Genomic DNA, 23,193 nt, shown 5'->3' with positions numbered 1-23,193 from the left:
CGGTGGTCTTGTTGGCGTGCCTGGAGCTGGGTGAGTCTTTGTGCTTTTTAAGCTATTTTTAATGATGTGTAATGAGTAGCAGCTCAGTCCTGATTTTCCCTTTCCCTCACTCTCAGGCTCCGCCTACAGACTGGTTTGTTACTTTACAAACTGGGCTCAGTACAGATCAGGAGAGGGGAAGTACATGCCCGAGAATGTGGATCCCTGCTTGTGCACACATCTGATCTACGCTTTTGCTGGGATGAAGGACAATAAAATCACCACCACAGAAGTGAATGACGTGACTCTCTACCACTCATTCAACAGCCTTAAAAACAAGTAGGATTATTCTGTAAATATTGAGAACACACTTGCAATGTCAAATATAGTTTGAGGTTCTTAAGGTCAGCGCGGGAGCACAATGGTTAGCAATGTTGCTTCACAGCGCCAGGGACCTGGGATTGATTCCCGGCTTGGGTGACTGTCTGTGCAGTTATTCAGGTTTACAGTCTGAAAAAGGCCCTTCGGCCCCACCTGTCCATGCCGCCCAGTTTTTAACCACTAAGGTAATCCAATTATCCACAGTTGGCCCATATCCCTCTATACCCATCTTACCCATGTAACTGTCTAAATGCTTTTTAAAAGACAAAATCGTACCGTCCTCTATCACTGCCCATTCCAGACACTCACCACTCTCTGCTCAAACAATTGCCCTCCTGGACCGTTTTGTATCTCTCCCCTCTTAACAGAAACCTTTATTTTTAGACTTCCCTACCTTTGGGGAAATATGTTGCCTATCTCCCTTATCTATACCCCTCATTATTTTAGAGACCTCTGTAAGGTCACCCCTAAGCCTCCTGAACTCCAGGGAAAAATGTCCCAGTCTATCCAGCCTCTCCTTATAACTCAAACCATCAAGTCCCAGTAGCATTTAGTAAATCTCTTATGCACTCTTTCTAGTTTAATAATATCCATTCTATATTTGGGTGACCAGAACTGTACACAGTATTCCAAGTGTGGCCTTACTCATGTATTGTACGACTTCACCAAGATGTCCCAACTCCTGTGTTTAATGTTCTGCCCAATGAAACCAAGCATGCTGAATGCCTTCTTCACCACCCTGTCCACCAGAGATTCCACCTTCAATGAGCTATGAACCTGTACCCCTAGATCTCTTTGTTCTATAACTTTCCCTAACTCCCTACCATTAACTGAGTAGGTCCTGCCCCCATTCTATCTCCCAAAATACATCACCTCACATTTATCTAAATTAAACTCCATCTGCCATTCATCGACCCACTGGCCCAATTGCTCAAGACCCTTTGCAATCCTAGATAACCTTATTCACTGTCCACTGTGCCACCTGGTGTCATCTGCAAACGTACTAACCCTGCCTCCTAAATTCTCATCCAACTCATTAATATAAATAACAAATAACAGTGGACCCAGCACTGATCCCTGAGGCACACTGCTGATCACAGGCCTCCAGTTTGAAAAACAACCCTCCATAACTACCCTTTGTCTTCTGTTGTCAATTCTGTATCCAATTGGCTATCTCACCCTGGATCCCGTGAAATTTAACCTTTTGCAACAACCTACCATGAGGTACCTTGTCAAAGGCCTTGCTAAAGTCCATGTAGACAACATCGACTGCACTGCCCTCATCTACCTTCTTGGTTACCTCTTCAAAAAACTCAATCAAATTCGTGAGACATGATTTTCCACTCACAAAGCCATGCTGACTGTCCTTAATCAGTCCTTGCCTCTCTAAATGCCTGTAGGTCCTGTCTCTCAGAATACCTTCTAAATATGTACCCACCACAGACGTTAGGCTCACCGGTCTGTAGTTCCCAGGCTTTTCCCTGTGGCCCTTCTTAAACAACGGCACAACATTTGTTACCCTCCAATCTTCAGGCACCTCACCTGTGGCTGTTGACGATTCAAATATCTCTGCTAGGGGACCCGCAATTTCCTTCCTCACCTCCCACAATGTCCTGGGATACATTTCATCAGGTCCCGGGGATTTACCTAACTTTATTTCGTTTTAAGACTTCCAGCACCTCCTTCTCTGTAATATATACACTCCCCAAGTTCCCTGACATCCATGCCTTTCTCAACAGTAAATACCAATAAGAAATGTTCATTTAGGATCTCACCCATCTCTTGTGGATCCATACATAGATGACTTTGTACATTGTTAAGAGGCCCTACTCTCTCCCTAATTACTCTTGTTTTTTATGTATTTGTCGAAGCTCTTTGGATTCTCCTTTGCCTTATCTGCCAAAGCAATCACAGGTCCCCTTTTTGTCCTCCTGATTTCTCTCTTAACTCAACTCCAACAATCTCCATACTCTTCAAGGGATCCACTTGATCCCAGCTCCTGATGCATGTCATATGCCCCTTTTTGACCAGGGCCTCAATATCCTGAGTCATCCAGGGCTCCTACTTCTACCAGCCTTACCCTTCACTCTAAGGGGAATGTGCTCACCCTGAACCCTGGTTAATACATTTTTGAAAGCCTCCCATTTACCAGCCGTCCCTTTGCTGCCAACAGACTCCTCAATCAACTTTTGAAAGTTCCTGTCTAATATCATCAAAATTCACCTGAGGAAGGAGCAGTGCTCCGAAAGCTAGTGACTCGAAACAAACCTGTTGAACTTTAACCCGATGTTGTAAGACTTCTTACTGTGCTCACCCCAGTCCAACGCCGGCATCTCCACATCATGACTACTACTGCCATCAAAATTGGCCTTGACCCAATTTAGAATTTTAACTTTTGGGCCAGACCTATCATTCTCCATAGCTATCTTAAAACTAATGGAATTATGGTCACTGGTCCCAAAGTGATCCCTCACCACCACTTCCGTCACCTGCCCTTCCTTATTTCCCAAGAGGAGGTCAAGTTTCACCCCTCCCTGGTCAGGGCATGCACATATTGAATGAGGAATTCCTCCTGAATACACTCGACTAATTTCTCTCCATCCAAACCCCTAATGCTATGGCTGTCCCAGTTAATGTTGGCAAAGTTAAAGTCCCCAACTATTACCACCCGATTTTTCTGGCAGCTATCTGTAATCTCCTTATATATTTGCTCCTAAATATCCCGCTGACTATTTGGGGGCCTATCAAAGTGACCTCACCCTTCTTATTTTTCAGTTCTACCCATAGACTCAGTGGGCGAACCCTCGGATATATCCCCTCTCTCTGTACTGCCGTGATACTGTCCCTAATCAAAAACGCAACACCTCCTCCTCTCCTATCTCCTGTTCTCTCTTTCCTATAGTATCAGTATCCCGGAACATTGAGCTGCCAATCCTGCCCTTCCTTTAGCCATGTTTCAGTAATAGCTATAATATACCAGTCCCATGTACCCTTCCATACCCTGAGTTCATCTGCCTTGCCCGTCAGGCCTCTTGCATTGAAATAAATGCTGTTTAATCTAGACTTCCTTTGCTCTGCCCGGCTTTCTCTGTTCGGTCATGTGTTGTACACTCTTCCTGTGTTTTATTTCTAGCCTGACTGGATCCATTGACTGAGTCCTCCACAGCCTCTTTACCCTGTACTGTGGCCCTTTTTGATTTTTGACTTTGGTTTCTCTACCTCTCACTTTTCCCCTTACTGCCTTTTCTTTCTGTCCCCACATTACTTCCCTCTGACCTCCTGCATTGGTTCCCATCCCCCTGCCACATTAGAGTCTGCGCGTCCTCCCCGTGTGTGCGTGGGTTTTCTCCGGGTGCTCCGGTTTCCTCCCACAGTCCAAAGATGTGCAGGTTAATTGATAAATTGCCCCTTAGTGTTCAAAAAGGATCGGTGGGATTACTGTGCAGTGGAAATAGGGTGGAGGTGGGTTTAAACTGGGTGCTCTTTCCAACGGCTGGTGCATACTCGATGGGCCGAATGACCTCCTTCTGCAGTGTAAATTCTATAATTCTATTATATTCCATTCAACATTGAAAAATTGTGCTGAATTACATGTAAATATAAGATGACTGACCCAGTCAGGGAGGTGCTTTCTGGGTGAAATTGGGTTTTGTTGATTTGTGTCCCATTGGCAGAGATGAGTCACTGCCCAATGGATCTGTCAATGTCTGACACAATCATGATGTCACCGTGTTGTCCCATATAAACAAATAAACATTTTATATTCACTCCAAGTTGCAAAAACCCTTGAGATGGTCGATCAAACCAGTGCGTGTGCAGAAACCAGTGCGTGTGCAGAAACCAGTGCGTGTGCAGAAACCAGTGCGTGTGCAGAAACCAGTGCGTGTGCAGAAACCAGTGTGTGTGCAGAAACCAGTGCGTGTGCAGAAACCAGTGCGTGTACAGAAACCAGTGCGTGTGCAGAAACCAGTGCGTGTGCAGAAACCAGTGCGTGTGCAGAAACCAGTGCGTGTACAGAAACCAGTGCGTGTGCAGAAACCGGTGCGTGTACAGAAACCAGTGCGTGTACAGAAACCAGTGCGAGTACAGAAACCAGTGCGTGTGCAGAAACCAGTGCGTGTACAGAAACCAGCCCGTGTACAGAAACCAGTGCATGTACAGAAACCAGTGCGTGTGCAGAAACACTGGGCTGTGAGGGAGCTGGAATTTCCACTCTGTTCAACAACTCAGAGTGAGAGAGATCCCAACAAGCAGCAATCAGTGGGTGTTCAATATTTTCACAACATTGACACCACTCCCCATTATTGCCGCCCAATAGTGACCCCCCCCAGCCAAATAGTCAGTGAGTTCCCCCCCCCCCCCCCCACCCTGTTTTTAAACTCCTCCCTTGTCATTTGCGCTTTCCTGTCTCAGAGGAAAACCAGATGATTTGTCACCGACTCTGCTCCTGATCTTCACTCAAAGCTGCAATTTGCACGTTGCCGGCGAGATCTGAAGAGGTGAGAGTGACAGCATTTGTAATTACTGCAACGTTTGGCCTACTGTTGCATCAAGGAACCCTGGCAAAAGTAAAGACATTCAATGGCATTGCCATTGCTGCAGACCAGCCTAGCTGTCAACATATTGTCAACACAAAAGAGAAAATTCTGGAAAATCTCAGCAGGTTTGGCAGCATCTGTAGGGAGAGAAAAGAGCTAACGTTTCAAGTCCAGATGACTCTTTGTTAAAGCTGACACATGCCCACATTCAACATGCTGGGGTTTTCATTGACTACAAACTGAACTGGACATCTTGAATTGGATCTGGTTTAGCACAGTGGGCTAAAAAGCTGGCTTCTAATGCAGAACAAGGCAGCAGCGCAGGTTCAATTCCCGTACCGGCCTCCCCAAACAGGCGCCGGAATGTGGCGACTTGGGGCTTTTCACAGTAACTTCATTGAAGCCTACTCGTGACAATAGGCGATTATCATTCTTATTATTATTGACTTAGAAATATCTCATTGTCTCTTTACTGGTGCTGGATCAAAGTTCTGGAATTCGCTTTGCGATGGCATTGTTAGAGTTATTGCACCAAATGAATTGCAACAGTTCGTGATGGCTGTTCACTCCCAGCACCTCCTCCTGGTCTCCGCCCGAAGTACGGCGCTGTGGCCTGTACCAGGCGGAGGACAAGGAAGATCGCCCAAAGTCCACTCCACCCGGAACAGGAATCAAACCAGACTGGCTGCATTGTGAATGCACCTGTCTTGGTCAACAGATCCCGGAGTGGGAGTGAAACACGGAATTTGTGGGTGAAAGGCAGGGACATTACCCCTGCCCCACAAAACCTTCCACTGCCAGCTTCTCAAGTGCAATTAGTGATGACCAATAAAGGCTGCTCTTGCCAGCGAAGCATGAAAGAATGAAATAAAGAAATTGTTTGATTGTTTGTGGGTCATTCCCACATGGACCTTCTCCTCTTTGTGTGGTGGATCCTGTTGTGAAATGTTTGGTCCGTACTGAAGTATTTCTGTTCAATTCAAATTTAGAACCAAAAGGGGAAAGCGGTAAAATATTGAAACAATAATGATTTTCAGTACTTGGTGCATTTACTTATGTTCCTCATTCTGAAAGAGCAATTTCTCTGTTCTTCCAACAGAAATGGAAACCTTAAAACACTCCTGTCCATTGGAGGCTGGAAGTTTGGAAGTCAGAAGTAAGATGAAAATATTTTATCGCAGTGTTGGGTGAAATGTGCTTCTTTTCAAATCGTTCATAATGTAAAATAAGAGATAGATTTGGGAATGATTACTCTGTAGTTTTTGATAACTATATCTGCTAATGAGCATACCTGTTCAGCTGTCAGTGAAATATGATTCAAGTATTACATATTAAGGTGATATCGGAAAGGAAATCTTCACAAAGGTTTGATTGACGTTAATGCACCCAGTGAAGATTGATTCAGGCGATTATCAAGAGCAGTGACAATGCAATGTCATTCCATCGTCATAGTTTTGCAAATTAAAATCAGTTTCCCAGTATATTATGAAATTGTAAAAGGTAGAAAACTCTGAAACTCTGAGTCACAGAAAGTTGGTTTACAGGTGCAACAGGTGATTAAGAAGGCAAATGGAATTTTGTCCTTCATTGCTAGAGGGATGGAGTTTAAGACTAGGGAGGTTATGCTGCAATTGTATAAGGTGTTAGTTAGGCCACACCTGCAGTATTGTGTTCAGTTTTGGTCTCCTTACTTGAGAAAGGACATACTGACACTGGGGGGTGTGCAGAGGAGATTCACTAGGTTAATCCCAGAACTGAAGGGGTTGGATTATGATGAGAGGTTGAGTAGACTGGGACTGTACTCGTTGGAATTTAGAAGGATGAGGGGGGATCTTACAGAAACATTTAAAATTATGAAGGGAATAGATAGATAGATGCGGGCAAGTTGTTTCCACTGGCGGGTGAAAGCATAACTAGGGGACATAGCCTCAAAATAAGGGGAAGTAGATTTAGGACTGAGTTTAGGAGGAACTTCTTCACCCAAAGGGTTGTGAATCTATGGAATTCCTTACCCAGTGAAGCAGTTGAGGCTCCTTCATTAAATGTTTTTAAGGTAAATATAGTTTTTTGAAGAATAAAGGGATTAAGGGTTATGGTGTTCGGGCCGGAAAGTGGAGCTGAGTCCACAAAAGATCAGCCATGATCTCATTGCATGGCGGAGCAGGCTCGAGGGGCCAGATGGCCTACTCCTGCTCCTAGTTCTTATGTTCTTATGCTAACTCCTGAGACTGAAGTGCTGCAGTTCTAACCTTGTTCAACATTGTCTTCTTGTTTAGGTTCTCCGCCATGGTTTCCACATCAGAAAATCGCCAAACTTTCATAACATCTGTGATTAGCTTCCTGCGTAATTACGGGTTTGATGGTTTGGACATTGACTGGGAATATCCTGGGGCAGGAAGCAAACATCACTTCACCGTGTTGACACAGGTAGGATCACATTTATTTCACAGGATGCTGAGTCTAGCAGCTCAATTAAAGTATCTTTCTATCCTCTTCCCAAATTACATTTTTTATTGTCAAGGACCACACTGAGGGCATTGAACATGGGAACAGTGACGGGACATTTAACATGGGAACAGTGATGGTACATTGAACATGAGAACAGTGATGGGACATTGAACATGGGAAAAGTGATGGGACATTTAACATGGGAACAGTGACGGGATATTGAACATGGGAACAGTGACGGGATATTGAACATGGGAACAGTGATGGGACATTGAACATGAGAACAGTGATGGGACATTGAACATGGGAACAATGATGGGACATTGAACATGGGAACAGTGATGGGTCATTGAACATGGGAACAGTGATGGGACAATGAACATGGGAACAGTGACGGGACAATGAACATAGGAACCGTGATGGGACATTGAACATGGGAACAGTGATGGGACATTGAACATGGGAACAGTGATGGGACATTGAACATGGGAACACTGATGGGACATTGAACACAGGAACAGTGATGGGACATTGAACATGGGAACAGTGATGGGACATAGAACATAGGAACAGTGATGGGACATTGAACATGGGGACAGTGATGGGACATTGAACATGGGAACAGTGACAGGACATTGAACATGGGAACAGTGATGGTGTATTGAACATGGGAACAGTGATGGTACATTGAACACAGGAACAGTGACGGGACATTGAACATGGGAACAGTGATGGTACATTGAACATGGGAACAGTGATGGGACATTGAACATGGGAACAGTGATGGTGTATTGAACATGGGAACAGTGATGGGACATTGAACATGGGATGGTGACAGGACATTGAACATGGGAACAGTGATGGGACATTGAACGTAGGAACAGTGACGGGACATTGAACATAGGGACAGTGACGGGATATTGAACATGGCAACAGTGATGGGACATTGAACATGGGAACAGTGATGGGACATTGAACATGGGAACAGTGACAGGACATTGAACATGAGAACAGTGATGGGACATTGAACATGGGAACAGTGATGGGACATTGAACACGGGAACAGTGACGGGACATTGAACATGGGAACAGTGATGGGTCAGTGAACATAGGAACAGTGATGGAACATTGAACATGGGAACCGTGACGTGACATTGAACATGGGAACAGTGATGGGTCAGTGAACATAGGAACAGTGATGGAACATTGAACATGGGAACAGTGACGTGACATTGAACATGGGAACAGTGATGGTACTTTGAGATCTTCGCCTGTTCCACCATTTAATGAGATCATGGCTGATGTGAAACCGAACCAACTTAGAGAGGCAGTTTTAAAGGACAGTTTCGCAGGATATGTGAAACATGAAAATAGAATATTTAAATGTGAAATATGTGACTTTAGAGAATGAAAGTAATTTGATAGAATTAATCACTATCCTGATTACTGTTCTGGTTACTGGCTCCGTTTAAACCTGGTCCTACCTTTGACATTACCCTTTGATTAGATACATTATTATGTGACATTTGGTCATGAATAGGCTATATGAAACTGAACAATTCTTCACACCTCCATTTGGTGACAGAGGCAGATTTATACTTTCGGGGGCCTGCCGTCTCCATTTTTGCGGGCGCCCCATGTCATTCCCCGTCCCCTGGTGATGTGGCAGCACACTCGTAATGATGTTGAATCGCCACCCCCAATGACGTCGAGCCCCACCTCGAATGATGTCAATGCCACCCAGACCCCGCCCACCCTCAGCTCACACAATGCTAGGCACAGAAACCCCATATCACAGCTTGATGGATTGCTGTAACTCATGACATCAATGAGCCTGTACTAATCGATAAACTGAAATCCAAACCTACCTGTTGTCAGCATGATGGTAGAGATGGGCAATATTGTGACCTAGAGATGAGTGAATATGAACTGACTGATGAGCAATGGGATGGAGAAACCAGCCAATGATATGAGTGCAGGCCAATGCAGGACAGAATGAGCTGGAAAAAGTCCGTGCATGAGCAAATACTCCAATGATATGTTCAGTTCAAGTCTAATATCAATGGCTTTTCTGGCAATTGTCAGGCAGAGTTCTATTCTTTAACTGACCAGAAGAGTAAGATGAGACATTCTGAAGGCCCGTAAAGAGCGATGGGGGATGACAGTTTCTCACCAGTTATAACAATCTGCATGTGACCACCAGCCATCATCTCAGACCAACTTCCCTCTTGAAGAACAGAATTTAGGCTGGAGAACATGATCAAGTGCAGATTCTTTGGATTTTCCTGCTTCATCAGTTCTTTGCAATCCATGGCAACGTAGATGGATTTCTTCTGCATTTTGTTCTTCACAAAATCGTCAATCACATCATCATAGATTTTTTTTTAAAACTCAGCATGCGCTGTGTGGCATATCCAGTGTGAACCAGATTCTAATAGTGTGTCCATATTGATAGGCCACACCATGAGTTAGTTATATTCTACATCTGCCATACAGATTATGCAGAGAGACAGGTAGTATTGAGGAAGCAGGGGGGCTGCAGAAGGACTTGGACAGGCCAGGAGAGTGGGCAAAGAAGTGGCAGATGGAATACAATGTGGAAAAGTGCGTGGTTATGCACCTCTCTATATGGGACATCCCATTGGCCAGGGTCCCGTGCTGCAGCGCTCTGTCTTTCATTGAAAGCTCGCCTCTGTGCGGCGAGGATATGTTGTTAATAAAAACTTTATGAATTTTCTAGGAAATGCTGGCTGCCTTTGAAGCTGAGGCGAAAAGCTCTGGAAAATCCCGCCTGCTGATCTCAGCTGCTGTTTCTGCCGCACCGGGTTATGTTAATTTCAGATATGAGGTTGCTCAACTTGGAAAGTAAGTACCATGCTAGTAGCATAGGACTCCCAATGCAGGGAATTGTTTTGTATTCCCTTGCTAGTTCAGTTGATTTAACTAGTTAGCAGCTGAATCATCCAGACCTGCAAAGCCCTCCATTCAATCTCCAATTGGCGTTGAGTTGGCTGAATTCTGCTGAGGCAATGTTAGAGGTACTAAGATTGTTCTTGGTATTTCCATTCTGTCCTGTAACCTCCAACATAAAGTGCAAGCATCGTGTCATCATGTGAGGATAGAATTGGGCTCTGCTTCCAATCTCTACTCAGCTAACTGCCTCTCAGTGTTCAGTGTCAACAGTAGACATCAATAATGGTTTGTTTGTTGCGCGATGCATGTAGAATGTACTTTGGTAAAGAGATAGAAAATGATCAAAAACAAACCTTGGGCTGGATTCTCTGCCACCCATCGCCTGTTCTGTTGCTCCAGTCACCTGCTGGCAGTGGCATTGAGTTTTGTGCCATGTGCCAATGGGAGGATTCGAATTGGGAGAGTAGACTTCAGAGGTAAATCAAAAGTTTGATGCCATTTTAATATAGTCTGAGAATCGATTGTTAAAGCAATGGTGAACAGTTTGTAGATCAATCAAGGCAAAGAAATCCTAAAGGGTTGATATAAAACCTGGACCGGATTCGCTGTTAAAAGTAGAGCGGACGCTTTGTTTGAAAATGTAATTTGAAAACCTGAACTGGATTTTGGAATGAAAACCATGAAGGAGAAGCAATATTTTAAAGCGGGTTTTTGGGGTGGAGTTGGAAATTCTGTATGAAAATCATCTGGGGGGGGGGGGGGGGGGTTGGGGGGTTCTGAGGTGTAAATCACTGATACTGACTTGCGTATATCTGACCACAGTCATTTGTGTGCTTAAAAGAGACTTTGGTGTTTTAAGGAAACCTTTGTAGCTTAAGATGTACTTTGCAATCTGTGTTAATCTGAAAATTGTGTGTAATTGTTAAACTAAGGGCGCGGGGAGTAAAGGAGTATTGTATCATAATCTAATTTTTTCATGTTTATTAACTGTTTTTTTTCTTGTTAAAACTAATTAGAGGTCCTGTGAGTATGTGCCTCCACGTTTATAAATAAAAGAATACGTTACAAATTTGGCGCCAGAGTTCCATTCTGGGATCTTCCCGTCCAGTTATAACATCAACTGGGACGGTGGCCTGGCCCGCGATCGGGGCCCACTGATCCGCGGGTGGGCCTGTGCCGTGGGGTCACTCTTTCCCTCTGCACCGGCTGCTGTCAACCTCCGACATGGCTGGCGCGGAGAAGAACCCCCCGGCGCATGCGCTGGGATGACGCCAGGACACGCTAGCGCTCCCGTACATGCGCCAACTCGCGACGGCCAGCGGAGGCCCTGTAGTGAACAATTTATTGGTGTAACTCCAATCTCTTCTCACACAGAACCCTGGACTTTTTCAATGTGATGACATACGATTTCTTTGGACCCTGGAATATCATCACCGGAGAAAATAGCCCTCTCTATCCACTCCCAAATAACAAAGGCTATACCAACCGCTACTTCAATGTGGTAAGTGTTCATGAAAATGGAATCTGATGACAGTAATTATTTCCAATGTATAACTGGCTTCAACCTGATGGTTTGCAAAGCCTTACCAGCAGATATTTTCATGTCTTTTTTCTGCAGGACTATGTAATGAAATACTGGAAAAGTCAGGGAGCTCCCGCAGAAAAACTGAATGTTGGATTCGCTACATATGGCCATACCTTCAAACTGACCTCATCCGACCATGGGGTTGGAGCATCTGCGGGAGGTGCTGGAGCAGCTGGGAAGTACACCAAACAGGCTGGAATCCTTGCCTATTATGAGGTATTGATACTGAGGCAACTTTTTTAAATCTATAGATCTTGTAATTTAAAATCCTAACCAAACAAGTACTGAATTCTACAACACAAATAACTAAGGACGGGATTCTCCGATCCCTCGCTGGGCCAGAGAATCCCCGGAGTGGCGGCGAGAATCCCACCCCGCCACCCCGATGCTGGCTGCCGGATTCTCGGCGGGGCGGGAATCGCGCCACGCTGTTCGGGGGCCATTGGCAGCGCCCCCCCCCCCCCCCCCCAACGTTTCTCCGGCTTGCGATGGGCCGAGTGGCCGCTCGTTTCGGCCAGTCCTACCGGCATATATTACACCAGGTCAGTTCCGGCGGGACCTGACTCTGCGGGCGGCCTACAGAATCCTTGGTGGGGCACGGGGGGATCTGGCCCCGTGGGGAGCTCTCACGGTGGCCTGGCCCGTGATTGGGGCCCACCAATCTGTGGGCGGGCCTGTGTCGTGGGGGCACTCTTTCCCTCCGTGCCGTTGGCGCTGGCCTCGCCCCCTGAAGGTGCGGAAGATTTTGCACCTTCCGGGCGGTCCGACGCCGGAGTGGTTCATGCCACTCCCCGGCACTGCTACGGCCCGCCCGCCGGTTAGGGGAGAATCCAGCCCGAAATCTTTACTGTGAGAAATGACCTCAATCAAATGAATGACCTCAGGCAGATGAAATATGTGCTTAATACCCTTGAGCAGTTCAAGTGCTGAAAGTTTCCAGAATGACCCAGTGTTAAAACAGGCCGTGCATTCTGACATCCTTACCCAGGATGCCTCTGATCATCTGCCCCGTGTATGAAGATCCCACTGCCTCTGCCAGCTTCACAACACATGGCATCGCCCAGCTTAGCTACCAGGAGCTGAAACATGTGTCATCTCACTCTGATAATCAGAGACACAATGTCACAGCCTCCATCAGCAGGAGGTGTTTGGCTGTCTTACTCTGGTTATTGTTATCAGTCTTGGGAAATACACAAGGAGGTGAAATGGAGAATATCACATTTTACATCCTCAACCTCCCTCCCTGCAGAAAACTTCAGGGATTTTCTATAAAAATTAGATTCATTATTTAGCAGTCTATGTGACTACCTGTGCCTGATTTGCACATCTTTGGAAGGGTAAGAAAGCTTGTGTTGATGTTAATACTCCAATCAATCACTTTATCATGATCCGGAGTGATGTCCAGATCTTCTTTGTCTCCTGCAGTGCCTCAGATTGGAAACGTGCCGTGTGAGGAATCAATGGTTATCTTTCGTAAAGGATAATATTCGCCACCATTTGCTATTTCTGAATAAAAACATTTGTTCAACAGCAACAAAGGACTGTGCCCTTAGTTTGTGGATTGTACTTGAGTGAAGCTGACAGCTGAATATCATATTGAAGAAATGTGAAGTGGAAATGGTTCTCAGTGTACATTGAGAGCATCGCAAATCACTGCCCATTTGAGTCCACTGATGATTTGAATCCTAATGTCTCACTCTTCTCACAGATCTGCTCATTTTTGAAAAGCGGCTCTTCAGCATGGGATGTTCCACAGATGGTTCCATATGCTTATAATGCCAAAACCTGGATTGGGTATGACAACGCGAAAAGCTATGGAGGAAAGGTATCTTTGATAAACTGATGTTCTGAACCTTTTATTTGATGGTTGGTGCAATATTCTGCAGGAATATACAGCCAGTTAGACACAATAATTACTTGAATCTTTATAGCATATCAATCAGTTGAATAACTGGAACATTACACAATTGTAGATACAATTGTTGCAGCATGCGACATGGATGAGATATCTGGTTTGATATATTTTAACCCTTTTTCCCCCTGATTCAGCCCCTAATGTAATAGAGTTGGGACGCAGAAGGAAGCCATTTGTTAAAAATTCATGTTATGGGACGTGAACGCCTGGGCAAGCATTTCTTGCCCGTCACTAACTGTCCTCCATTTCAGAGCAACCACATTGCTGTTGGTCTGGAGTCACATGTAGACCAGATTGAGTAAGGATGGCAGATTTCCTTCACTGAAGGGCACTAGTGAATCAGGCTTTTACCACAATTATTTCATGGTCACCATTCGGCTTTTAATTCCAGATTTTTTTTATTGAACTCAAATTTCAACATCTGCTGTGGTGGGATTTGAACACGGGTCCCCAGATCTTGCTCTGGATTTGTGGATTACTAGTCCAGTAAAAGTGCTACTGCAACACTGCCTCCCCATTTGGCCCATAGCATCTGAGCCGGCCATGTGAATGAACAACTCACCGAGCGGCATTCTTTCAAATGCTGCAATTAAACCTGCCTCCACCACACTCTCAGGCAATGCATTGCGGAGCTCAAGCACTCGCTGCATGGAAAAGCTTCTCCTCATGTCACCTTTGCTTCTTTTACTTTGTTCCGTGCCCGCTTTATCTTAATTGTGTCGTGTGTGGGATGTTTCAATGACTTATGCACACATACACCAGGTACCTCACCTCCTGAACCCACAGAACAAAGAAAAAACAAAGAAAAGTACAGCGCAGGAACAGGCCCTTCGGCCCTCCAAGCCCGAACCGACCATGCTGCCCGTCTCAACTAAAATCTTCTATAATTCCGGGGTCCGTAACCCTCTATTCCCATCCTATTCATGTATTTGTCAAGATGCCCCTTAAACGTCACTATTGTCCCTGCTTCCATCACCTCCTCCGGCAGCGAGTTCCAGGCACCCACTACCCTCTGTGTAAAAAAACTTGCCTCGTCCATCTCCTCTAAACCTTGCCCCTCGCACCTTAAACCTATGCCCTATAGTTATTGACCCCTCTACCCTGGGAAAAAGCCTCTGACTATCCACTCTGTCTATGCCCCTCATAATGTTGTAGACAGAAAAGAAAAATTATTTGGAGATGGACCTTTTATTTTCCATTGTCTCTCCAAGTTCTTCCAATTAAAGTGAATTATTGCACATTTCTCTGAATTGATCCTCACCTGCCACCTGCCACCATCCCACCTATCGACCTCACAGTTCACAATACTTTCAAGTTTTCCATCTTCTGCCAAATTTGAAATTGTGTCCTGTAATCCAAGGCCTAGGTCATTAATGAGGAACGGTAAGGGCCCCAACACTGACCCCGGGGAGCATAAGTTTTATTTGGGGTAGAAAGTGCTTGCAAGCAAGGATTTGTGAGTTAAAATTGTGAACAATGTCTTTCAGGCAGAGTGGCTGAAAAAGAACAACTTTGGAGGAGCTATGGTGTGGGATCTTGCTATGGACGATTTCTCTGGTTCTTTCTGCAACCAAGGGCCGTATCCTCTTGTTAATGCGCTGCACACTGGACTTGGAATTTCTACAGGTGAATGTCAAGAAATCATTCTTGACAAATTTATTAGAATTCTTTGAGGTGGTAACAAGCAGGGTAGATGAAGGGGAACCAGTAGATGTAATATACGTGGATTTCCAAAAAGCCTTTGATAAGGTGCCACACAAAAAGCTACATAATAAGATAAGAGCCCCTGGTGCTGGGGTAGTATATTAGCAGAGAGAGAGGGTTGGCTAATTGATAAGAAATAGAGAGTTAGGATCAGACAGGTATTTTCAGGACGGCAACCTGTAACACGTGGAGTGCCACAGGGCTCCGTGCTGGGGCCACAATTATTTACAATATATATTAATGACTTAGGTGAGGGGAGTGAATACAATTCCAAGTTTGTGGATGATACAAAAATAGGTGGGAAGACAAATGATGAGGATGACACTAAGAGTCTACAGAGGGTATAGACTGGTTGGGTGAGTGGGCAAAAACTTAAAGATGGATATAATGTCGGAAAATGTGAAGTTATGCACTTTTGTAGGAAAAAACAAAGGAGCTGAATGTTATTTAAATGGAGAAAGACTGCAGGAAGCCGCAGCACAGAGGGATCTGGGGTCCTCATGCACAAATCACAAAAAGCTTGATGCAAGTTCAGCAGGTAATAGGGGATGCTAGCCGTTATTTCAAAGGGAGTGGAATATAAAAACAGAGAAGCCTTGCTAAAATTATACAAGACACTATTTAGACAAACCTGGAATGCTGTGAACAGTTTTGGTCCCCCTATCTAAGGAAAGATATACTGGGATTGGGGGAAATCCAGAGAAGGTTCACAAGGTTAATGCTGGAGCTGGAGTCATTTTCTTATGAAGAGAGGCTACGTAGATAGAGCCTGTACTCATTAGCATTTAGCAACCTTATTGTGACATTTCAGATTCTCAGGGGGCTTGACAGGGTAGATTCTGACAGTTTAGTTCCTCTTGTGGGAGAGTCGAGGACCAGAGGGCGTAATCTCAGAATTGGATACGCCACAAATGAAATGAATTTACAAGAAGTTTGTTCCTGACACCGTAAGGAATTGATTTCCACCAGGAGATTTTCAATGCAGCAACAGCCTTTGGCTTTACAAAGTTTATCTTCGGTTGCTTCTAACTTTGAAGCAAGAAATGAGTTTGTGAATATTATTTCCTTCCAGCTTGTGTTCCATCTAAAACAACACTGAAGCCGGCTGTCCCTCCGACTCAGGCTCCTAGTGGTGGAGGTGGAGGTGGAGGCAGCGGTGGAGGTGGAGGCAGCGGTGGAGGTGGAGGCAGTGGTGGAGGTGGAGGTGGAGGTGGTGGAGGTGGTGGAGGCGGTGGTGGAGGTGGCAACGGGTTCTGCGCTGGCAAAGCTAACGGTACCTACGCTGATCCAAAAGACAAGAGCAAGTTTTATCAATGTGCCAATGGAAGGACCTACGTGGAAAGTTGTGCTTCTGGATTAGTCTTTGATTCTTCCTGTGAATGTTGCAACTGGGCTTAATGAGAAAGCAGAAGGTAGGCTTGCTTAATAACCTAAATAACAATTCAAAAAGGTAATTGTGGAAAACAGTAATATTGAGATTGTGTAAAATACCAATGTAGACTTTATTACAAGTAATGTTTCAAGAGATAAAAATATTTGAGTAAACTTTAATTAAACCCAGTTTTCTGGGTGTACATTTGAACAAATCCTGACAATTCACGTGTGAAATAAATGTAGGTTCATTTTCCCAGTGTCAATGGGGTTCAAATGGATGGTACGATGTTTCTTTGATGTGATTTATATTGTTTATGGGATGTGGTGTTGTTCTCATGAACACCTCTTATTGCCCATCCCTAATTACCTTTGATTAGCCGCCATCTTGAACCACTGCAGATCCCCACGGCAACGCTCTGACATCATAGACACCGGCAATGACATTTTCACTAAACAAGGCTGCTGAGTTTTATTTCAGCCCAAGCTACTTTTCCATATATGTTCCAGAAACTGGTTGTGGAATTGGGGAATTCTGTGTGTGTGTATGGGGGGGGGGGGGGGGGGGGGGGGGGGTCCTGGTCAGTTCTGGTGGGCGAAGATGTGTCACTGGGGAAGGGGAAAGGCGAGGAAACAGGAAAATTATTATAATTAAAAAATAGATCTAAAATAGAAGTTGTTTAAGTTTTTTTAATGCGTCTGATGTGATATTGAAACATCATTGTTGAATAAGAGACCACTAAAATACTCTTCCTTTTTCCAGCCGCCATCAATCTTCGTTGGGCATCAGTGAAGCTGTAACTGGTTTCAGTTTAATTACTGAAGTGACTCCACTTTGTGGGTGAAGATCATTAATGGACCACATCGAATTTGTCTCAACTGAAGATATACATTGTAATTTAAACAGCAAAATAAAATCATTGATTCATTTAGAAAGTGGTTTATTGGTGTTTTCTTTCTTCGTGTAAGAAATACCATATCAGTTGAAAGGAATTCATCTGGAAGAATTAATTTCCAATGTAATAGTTCAAGGAGGAGGCAGGGTGATTTGGAAAAGAACTCAGAGGTGGGGGAGTTCCCATGCCTCTGGTGTCGTTGCGTTTGTAGATTGTAGGTCACGGATTTGGAAGATATTGTTGAAAGACGGCTGCTGGGTTGCTGTAGTGCATCTTACAGATGGTATATGTGACTGCCGCTCTGCACCAATGGTGGGGGGAATGAATTATTCAAGGCGGTGAATTAGGCACTGTTCAAACCACCTGTCTTGTCCTGGAATTTGTTCCTGCTCCTTGCCTGTTGTGGAGCTTCAACATTATTTTGCTGCTGCTTTCTCGTGTTTGGGTGGGATATCAGTCTAACTTTCCGAGCATTAAACTTGTTCATTGAACCAGGCTCACACCTGAGCCTCTCTTGGGTGAGTGCAAATAAATCTGAGACAGGGGGAGTTAAATATCCCAAACAAAATAGCCCAAAGTGTCCAATCCAAGGTTATTTAAATCTTTCAATTTATTTTGTTTTGGTTGTGAAAGAAAAAAAACCTTACAGAGAGGAAATAAGGCCATTTTAACAAATCAAACAATGTCATTGTTTACTGTATCTCGAAGTGATTTGAAAATCACACAATTATGTCCAGGTGCTTTGTTGACACCATTGCCCCAGATTCCAATGCGAAATAGGCAAACAAGTTTAATTTGTGCGATTCTCTGCCAATGTATTTATTAATCCTAAAACCAGTTTGCTCATAAACATGTAATTTATCACAACAATCGATTTAATAATATTAAAATAAAGCTGTGGTTACCTCAGACACAATCTCACATTATCTGGCGTATCTGGTAAATACAAGGACAAACCAGCAGATTAGCAAATTCATTTTGCACCCTTTAATTGTTCATTCATGTTTTGAGGCTGTGTGTTGCAAATAAATGTATTTTTTACCTTTTAAATTAATTAAGGCCAATTGCAACAATTACAATTTTGGTCGAAGACCAAACTTTCAGCACATATCATATGATGGGTTCGTCCACCGTGACACTGGTAATATTTACTAAGATCAGCTGGATCGGAATATAACCCATCGACCTTGCCTTGGCAAAATTCGTGGATTATAGTAATAATTGTTGTCGCAGCGCCGCTTAATGAGGTTGTATTGACGGGTGGGGTTGCGGGCGTTGGTGTTGCGTCTGTCGATGGTCCACATTCTGTAAAAGAAAATATAAATTAGTATTTTAATCATTTGGATCATATTCTTTTGATTAAGGCTTTCATTTCCTTGTCAGACTCAGTTGCTTCCACGGATAATTACACTGTCACCAGGATAAGCTGCACAAAATGTGGCAACACATCAATAAACTTCAGATCAGGAAGTTCTCTTTCACGCCTATTTGCATTTGCAAAGCACCTTGAATGAAAATAGTGCTGCCTGGAGGTGGAAGGTGATGAGATTGGATACATCCAAGGGGACTGAAGCTGGGGAGAATGGATATTGTAGGAGCGCTGGCTATTATCTTCCTGTATTCTCGAGGCTGGAGAATTGGAAATGTTACATCCTTGTTCAGAAAAGGTCGTGAGGATAAACCCAGTAATGACAGAGTAGGCAGTGCAACATCAGTGGCAGGCAGGCTTCTAGACATATATTCAGGATAGGATTAGTAATCACATGGAAAAACGTGGGTGGATTTGAAAGAGCCAGCATGGAATTCTGAAGGATAAATCATACTGAACTAATTTGCTGAACTAACTACGGGCTTGTTTAGCACACTGGGCTAAATCGTTGGCTTTTAAAGCAGACCAAGGCAGGCCGGCAGCACGGTTCAATTCCTGTACCAGCCTCCCTGAACAGGCACCGGAATGTGGTGACTAGGGGCTTTTCACAGTAACTTCATTGAAACCTACTTGTGATAATAAGTGGTTTTCATTTCACTTTCATTTCTGGTGTTTTTTGAGGAGGTAACAGAAAGGGTCGATGAGGGTAATGCTGTCGATGTGGTGTACATGGGCCGTGATAACACGCCCGCGTTTGCTGTGAACTCCAATGGCGACGTGGGTGCAAAATGTCACTGGGCTCGGAAAATGAGAATCTCGCTGGTGTGTGATGAATACAGGTATTTCAGATGTATATTGCATTCTATATAACTGGTACAGTAATGGTTAAAAGCCTGAGTTAGTGTGGGTATGTGACTGCTGCAGTGATGTTTTTAAAAATATTGCTTCAAAAGTCAAGCAGACACTGTGGTCACAGAAAGGGTAATTAAAGCATCGTAAAAGTAAGATAACCATTCATTTCAACCATGCAGAGTGTTTACTGAAATAGGGCTCATGGAATTTTGTTTATCAAAAGAAGTTTTCCCTGGGGAGTATGTAATTAGAGTAATTCTGCGGGATTCTCCGGCGGCAGGATCCTTCACTTTGTCGGCAGTACACTCACGCCATCACTCCTGATGGCATGGGGGTGGCTACAAATCCCATTGGCCAGGATGGAGGATCCCGCTGCCGGCAGGGGCACGCTACACCAGAAAACGGGTCTTGTGGGACGGTGAATTGCAGCCATTGTGTTTTGCCCCAGTAAGATGGTCATAACCCAGTTAGTGGGATAGAGGTAATGTAGTTAATGGAAGGAGCCAGGGGCTGAAGCCGTCAGGTGTTCAGTTTCAATGATAGATTTTGCTGTGAACAGAACAGGAGTTTTTGCACAATTCTGGGAAGTTAAAAAGTAGTTTGATGCAATCAAGAATTTTCAGGTTGTTTACTGAAAGAGCTCTCTCTCTCAAAGTTTCACAAAGACATTTCTATACAGCAAGTACTCATGTGTTTTCTAACTGTATGTAAAATTGGATTTTGACCTGAGGTGGGTTTTGCTTGATTGAAGATAAAAAGACAACAGTTAGGAGTTGTGCAGCGGGATTCTCCAACCGCCCCCACCCCGGGTCAGAGAATCCCCGGGGGGGTGGGGGTGGTGCGAATCCCACCCGCCGCCCCGCCGCCAGCTGCCGTATTCTCTGCCGCTGTTTTTTGAGTGGGAGGGGGGCTTCACGCCACGCCGGTCGGGGACTGTTGCCAGCCCCACCCCTGCAATTCTCCGGGCCACGATGGGCCGAGTGGCCATCCATTTTTGGCCAGTCCCGCCGGCGTGAATCACTCAGCTCATGTACCTGCGGGACCTGGCAGGTAAGTCGGCTGGTGCCGTACTCGGGGGGGGGGGGGGGGGATCGGACCCTGGGGGGAGGCTCCACGGTGGCCTGGCCCACGATTGGGCCCCACTGATCTGCAGGCGGGCCTGTGCCGTGGGGGCACATCTTCCTTCCACGCCGGCCCCTGTAGGGCTCCGCCATGGCCGGCCCGGAGAAGAGAACCCCCCCCCCCCCCCGTGCATGCGCCAAAACATGCCGGCAGTTCCGTGCATGTGCGATATCACGCTGGCCCTTTGGAGCATGCCCTCGCGCAGTCCCTTCGCCGCCGGCTGGAGCGGCACCAACCCCTCCGGTGTCCACCTAGCCCCGGAGTGCAGGGAATTCCGAACTTTCGGGGGCTGTTGGCGACGGAGTGGTTGCTGCCGGTTCTCCCGCCGGTGTGGGGACCTAGTCCTCAGAAGGGAGAATCCCGGCCAGAGTGTTTCCTTTAGTTGTTACATATTGTTTGACTGGTAATTGTGAGCTATTTCTTGTATGATATTAAAGTTAGTTTAATCCAGTGTTAATAACAAAGTTTGTTTTAACGTACCATATCCCTGTTTGTGCGTGGAGTCACTCCTGGAGTGAAATATCCTATCCTCACAGTCTTACAAATTAATTAAAATATTGGGGTTTCTGTTTGGTATCCCAGCAACAGTTAGAGTCTGGTCTGGAATTGTAATATTAGTGAAGAAAGGTGAATTTGGCCAAATTAGTTAGTCAGGAATCGACTAATCTGTGGGATCCACAGTGACGTAGCCCGCTAGATGCGGCTGCAGCAGAAAGATTTAACACCATAAACAGCCATTAGCATCTGCATGTTAAACTAACAGTCTGAGAAAATCAGCAACTTGCTGAGGCAGCAAACTGAAGTTTTTGTGTTGGAGGGAAGCCCTACCCAACTGTGGTGGGCATCTCCCTCAGAAGAGAGCAGCATGTTTGGCAATGGTAGACGCTGCCAGAACCGTGGCAAATGCAATCACTTTGCAAAATGCTGCAGATCAAATTCAATTGCTGGTTTAGCTCACAGGGCTAATCGCTGGCTTTTAAAGCAGGCAAACAGCACGGTTCGATTCCCATACCAGCCTCCCCGGACAAGTGCCGGAATGTGGCGACTAGGGGCTTTTCACAGTAATTTCATTGAAGCCTACTCGTGACAATAAGCGATTTTCATTTCATTTCATTCATTTTCATTTGCTTCCCTTTGACAAGAGCCACATTGCAGCCGGTGAGTCCTCCCAAGGTTAGGAGCATCAACAAGGTGAATGAACTGGAGCTCAGCCAGAGCACCCAAACCTAGGGGTGTGATTCTCACTTTGGGGGGCTGCATGGTAGCATTGTGGATAGCACAATTGCCTCACAGCTGCAGGGTCCCAGGTTCGATTCCGGCTCGGGTCACTGTCTGTGCGGAGATGCACGTTCTCCCCGTGTCTGCGTGGGTTTCCTCCGGGTGCTCCGGTTTCCTCCCACAGTCCAAAGATGTGCAGGTTAGGTGGATTGGCCATGATAAATTGCCCATAGTGTCCAAAATTGCCCTTAGTGTTGGGTGGGGTTTCTGGGTTCTGGGGATAGGGTGGAGGTGTGGACCTTAGGTAGGGTTCTCTTTCCAAGAACCGGTGCAGACTCGATGGACCGAATGGCCTCCTTCTGCATTGTAAATTCTATGAAAGCACTGAGCCTCCAACGACACTCTACTGAGAGTGTTGGCACCGTCACAGAAATCGGTGAGATCTTCACCACCTTGAAGATGATTTTCAGCAACGCAAAACCAAAGGTAAAGATTGACACTGGAGCAAAGTGTAACGTATTGTGCAGCCGAATGCTACAGGAGCTGGACCCATATTCAGCACTGGTCCCAGTACTGAGGGGTTTTATGGCAGACAAACAGTTGGCACCGATGATGACTCTCCATTGCACAGAGGGAAGTTTCAAATTTCACATATTCAAGAAGAATGTAAGGTCACTGCGGAGTCTTTGGGACAGCATCAAACTGGGACTTATCCAACAGGTCCAGGGGTACAGGCTCTGCAACACCAGGCCTCAGAAATGGGAGAGTAGAGAGACCTCTTCAACCGTGACGTCTTTGCTAACATGGAACTAGATGACTTGGTACCACCAACACTCTGCGCTCCGAGAAGAATATCGATAGCCATGAAGCAGGAAGTAGACAATGAGCTGCATCAGATGACA

General features: G+C 45.2%; 2 protein-coding genes across 2 annotated transcripts in view; one reads left to right on the top strand and one right to left on the bottom strand.

The window, feature by feature from the left end:
• LOC119978675 (acidic mammalian chitinase-like) lies at positions 1-17,770 on the top strand. The gene is made up of 12 exons (XM_038820463.1): positions 1-30; positions 117-318; positions 5,998-6,054; positions 7,175-7,325; positions 10,087-10,211; positions 11,634-11,760; positions 11,878-12,060; positions 13,553-13,669; positions 15,247-15,385; positions 16,536-16,619; positions 16,683-16,875; positions 17,598-17,770. The coding sequence occupies exons 2-11, from the start codon at positions 185-187 to the stop codon at positions 16,859-16,861; spliced, it is 1,296 nt and encodes a 431-aa protein (XP_038676391.1). The 5' UTR covers positions 1-30; positions 117-184; the 3' UTR covers positions 16,862-16,875; positions 17,598-17,770.
• Positions 17,771-18,364: 594 nt separating this feature from the next.
• Positions 18,365-23,193, bottom strand: part of LOC119978666 (acidic mammalian chitinase-like) — a 53,390-nt gene continuing 48,561 nt past the window's right edge. Inside the window, exon 12 of the mRNA XM_038820455.1 lies at positions 18,365-19,035. Coding sequence (XP_038676383.1) covers positions 18,785-19,035 — 251 coding nt within the window. The 3' untranslated portion in view covers positions 18,365-18,784. The remainder of the gene's footprint in view (positions 19,036-23,193) is intronic.

Source organism: Scyliorhinus canicula, chromosome 15 (genome assembly GCF_902713615.1).
Source record: "Scyliorhinus canicula chromosome 15, sScyCan1.1, whole genome shotgun sequence".
NCBI classification, from domain to species: Eukaryota; Metazoa; Chordata; class Chondrichthyes; order Carcharhiniformes; family Scyliorhinidae; genus Scyliorhinus; species Scyliorhinus canicula.
This window is presented reverse-complemented; position numbering and strand designations above follow the sequence as displayed.

What these genes read in the sequence shown, in the direction of transcription:
- LOC119978675 (XM_038820463.1), top strand. Translation starts at nt 185, where the DNA reads ATGCCCGAGAATGTGGATCCCTGCTTGTGCACACATCTGATCTACGCT. An exon ending in CCAACCGCTACTTCAATGTG is followed by an intron (nt 11,761 to 11,877) that starts GTAAGTGTTCAT and finishes TTTTTTCTGCAG; the next exon opens with GACTATGTAATGAAATACTG. An exon ending in CGAAAAGCTATGGAGGAAAG is followed by an intron (nt 13,670 to 15,246) that starts GTATCTTTGATA and finishes AATGTCTTTCAG; the next exon opens with GCAGAGTGGCTGAAAAAGAA.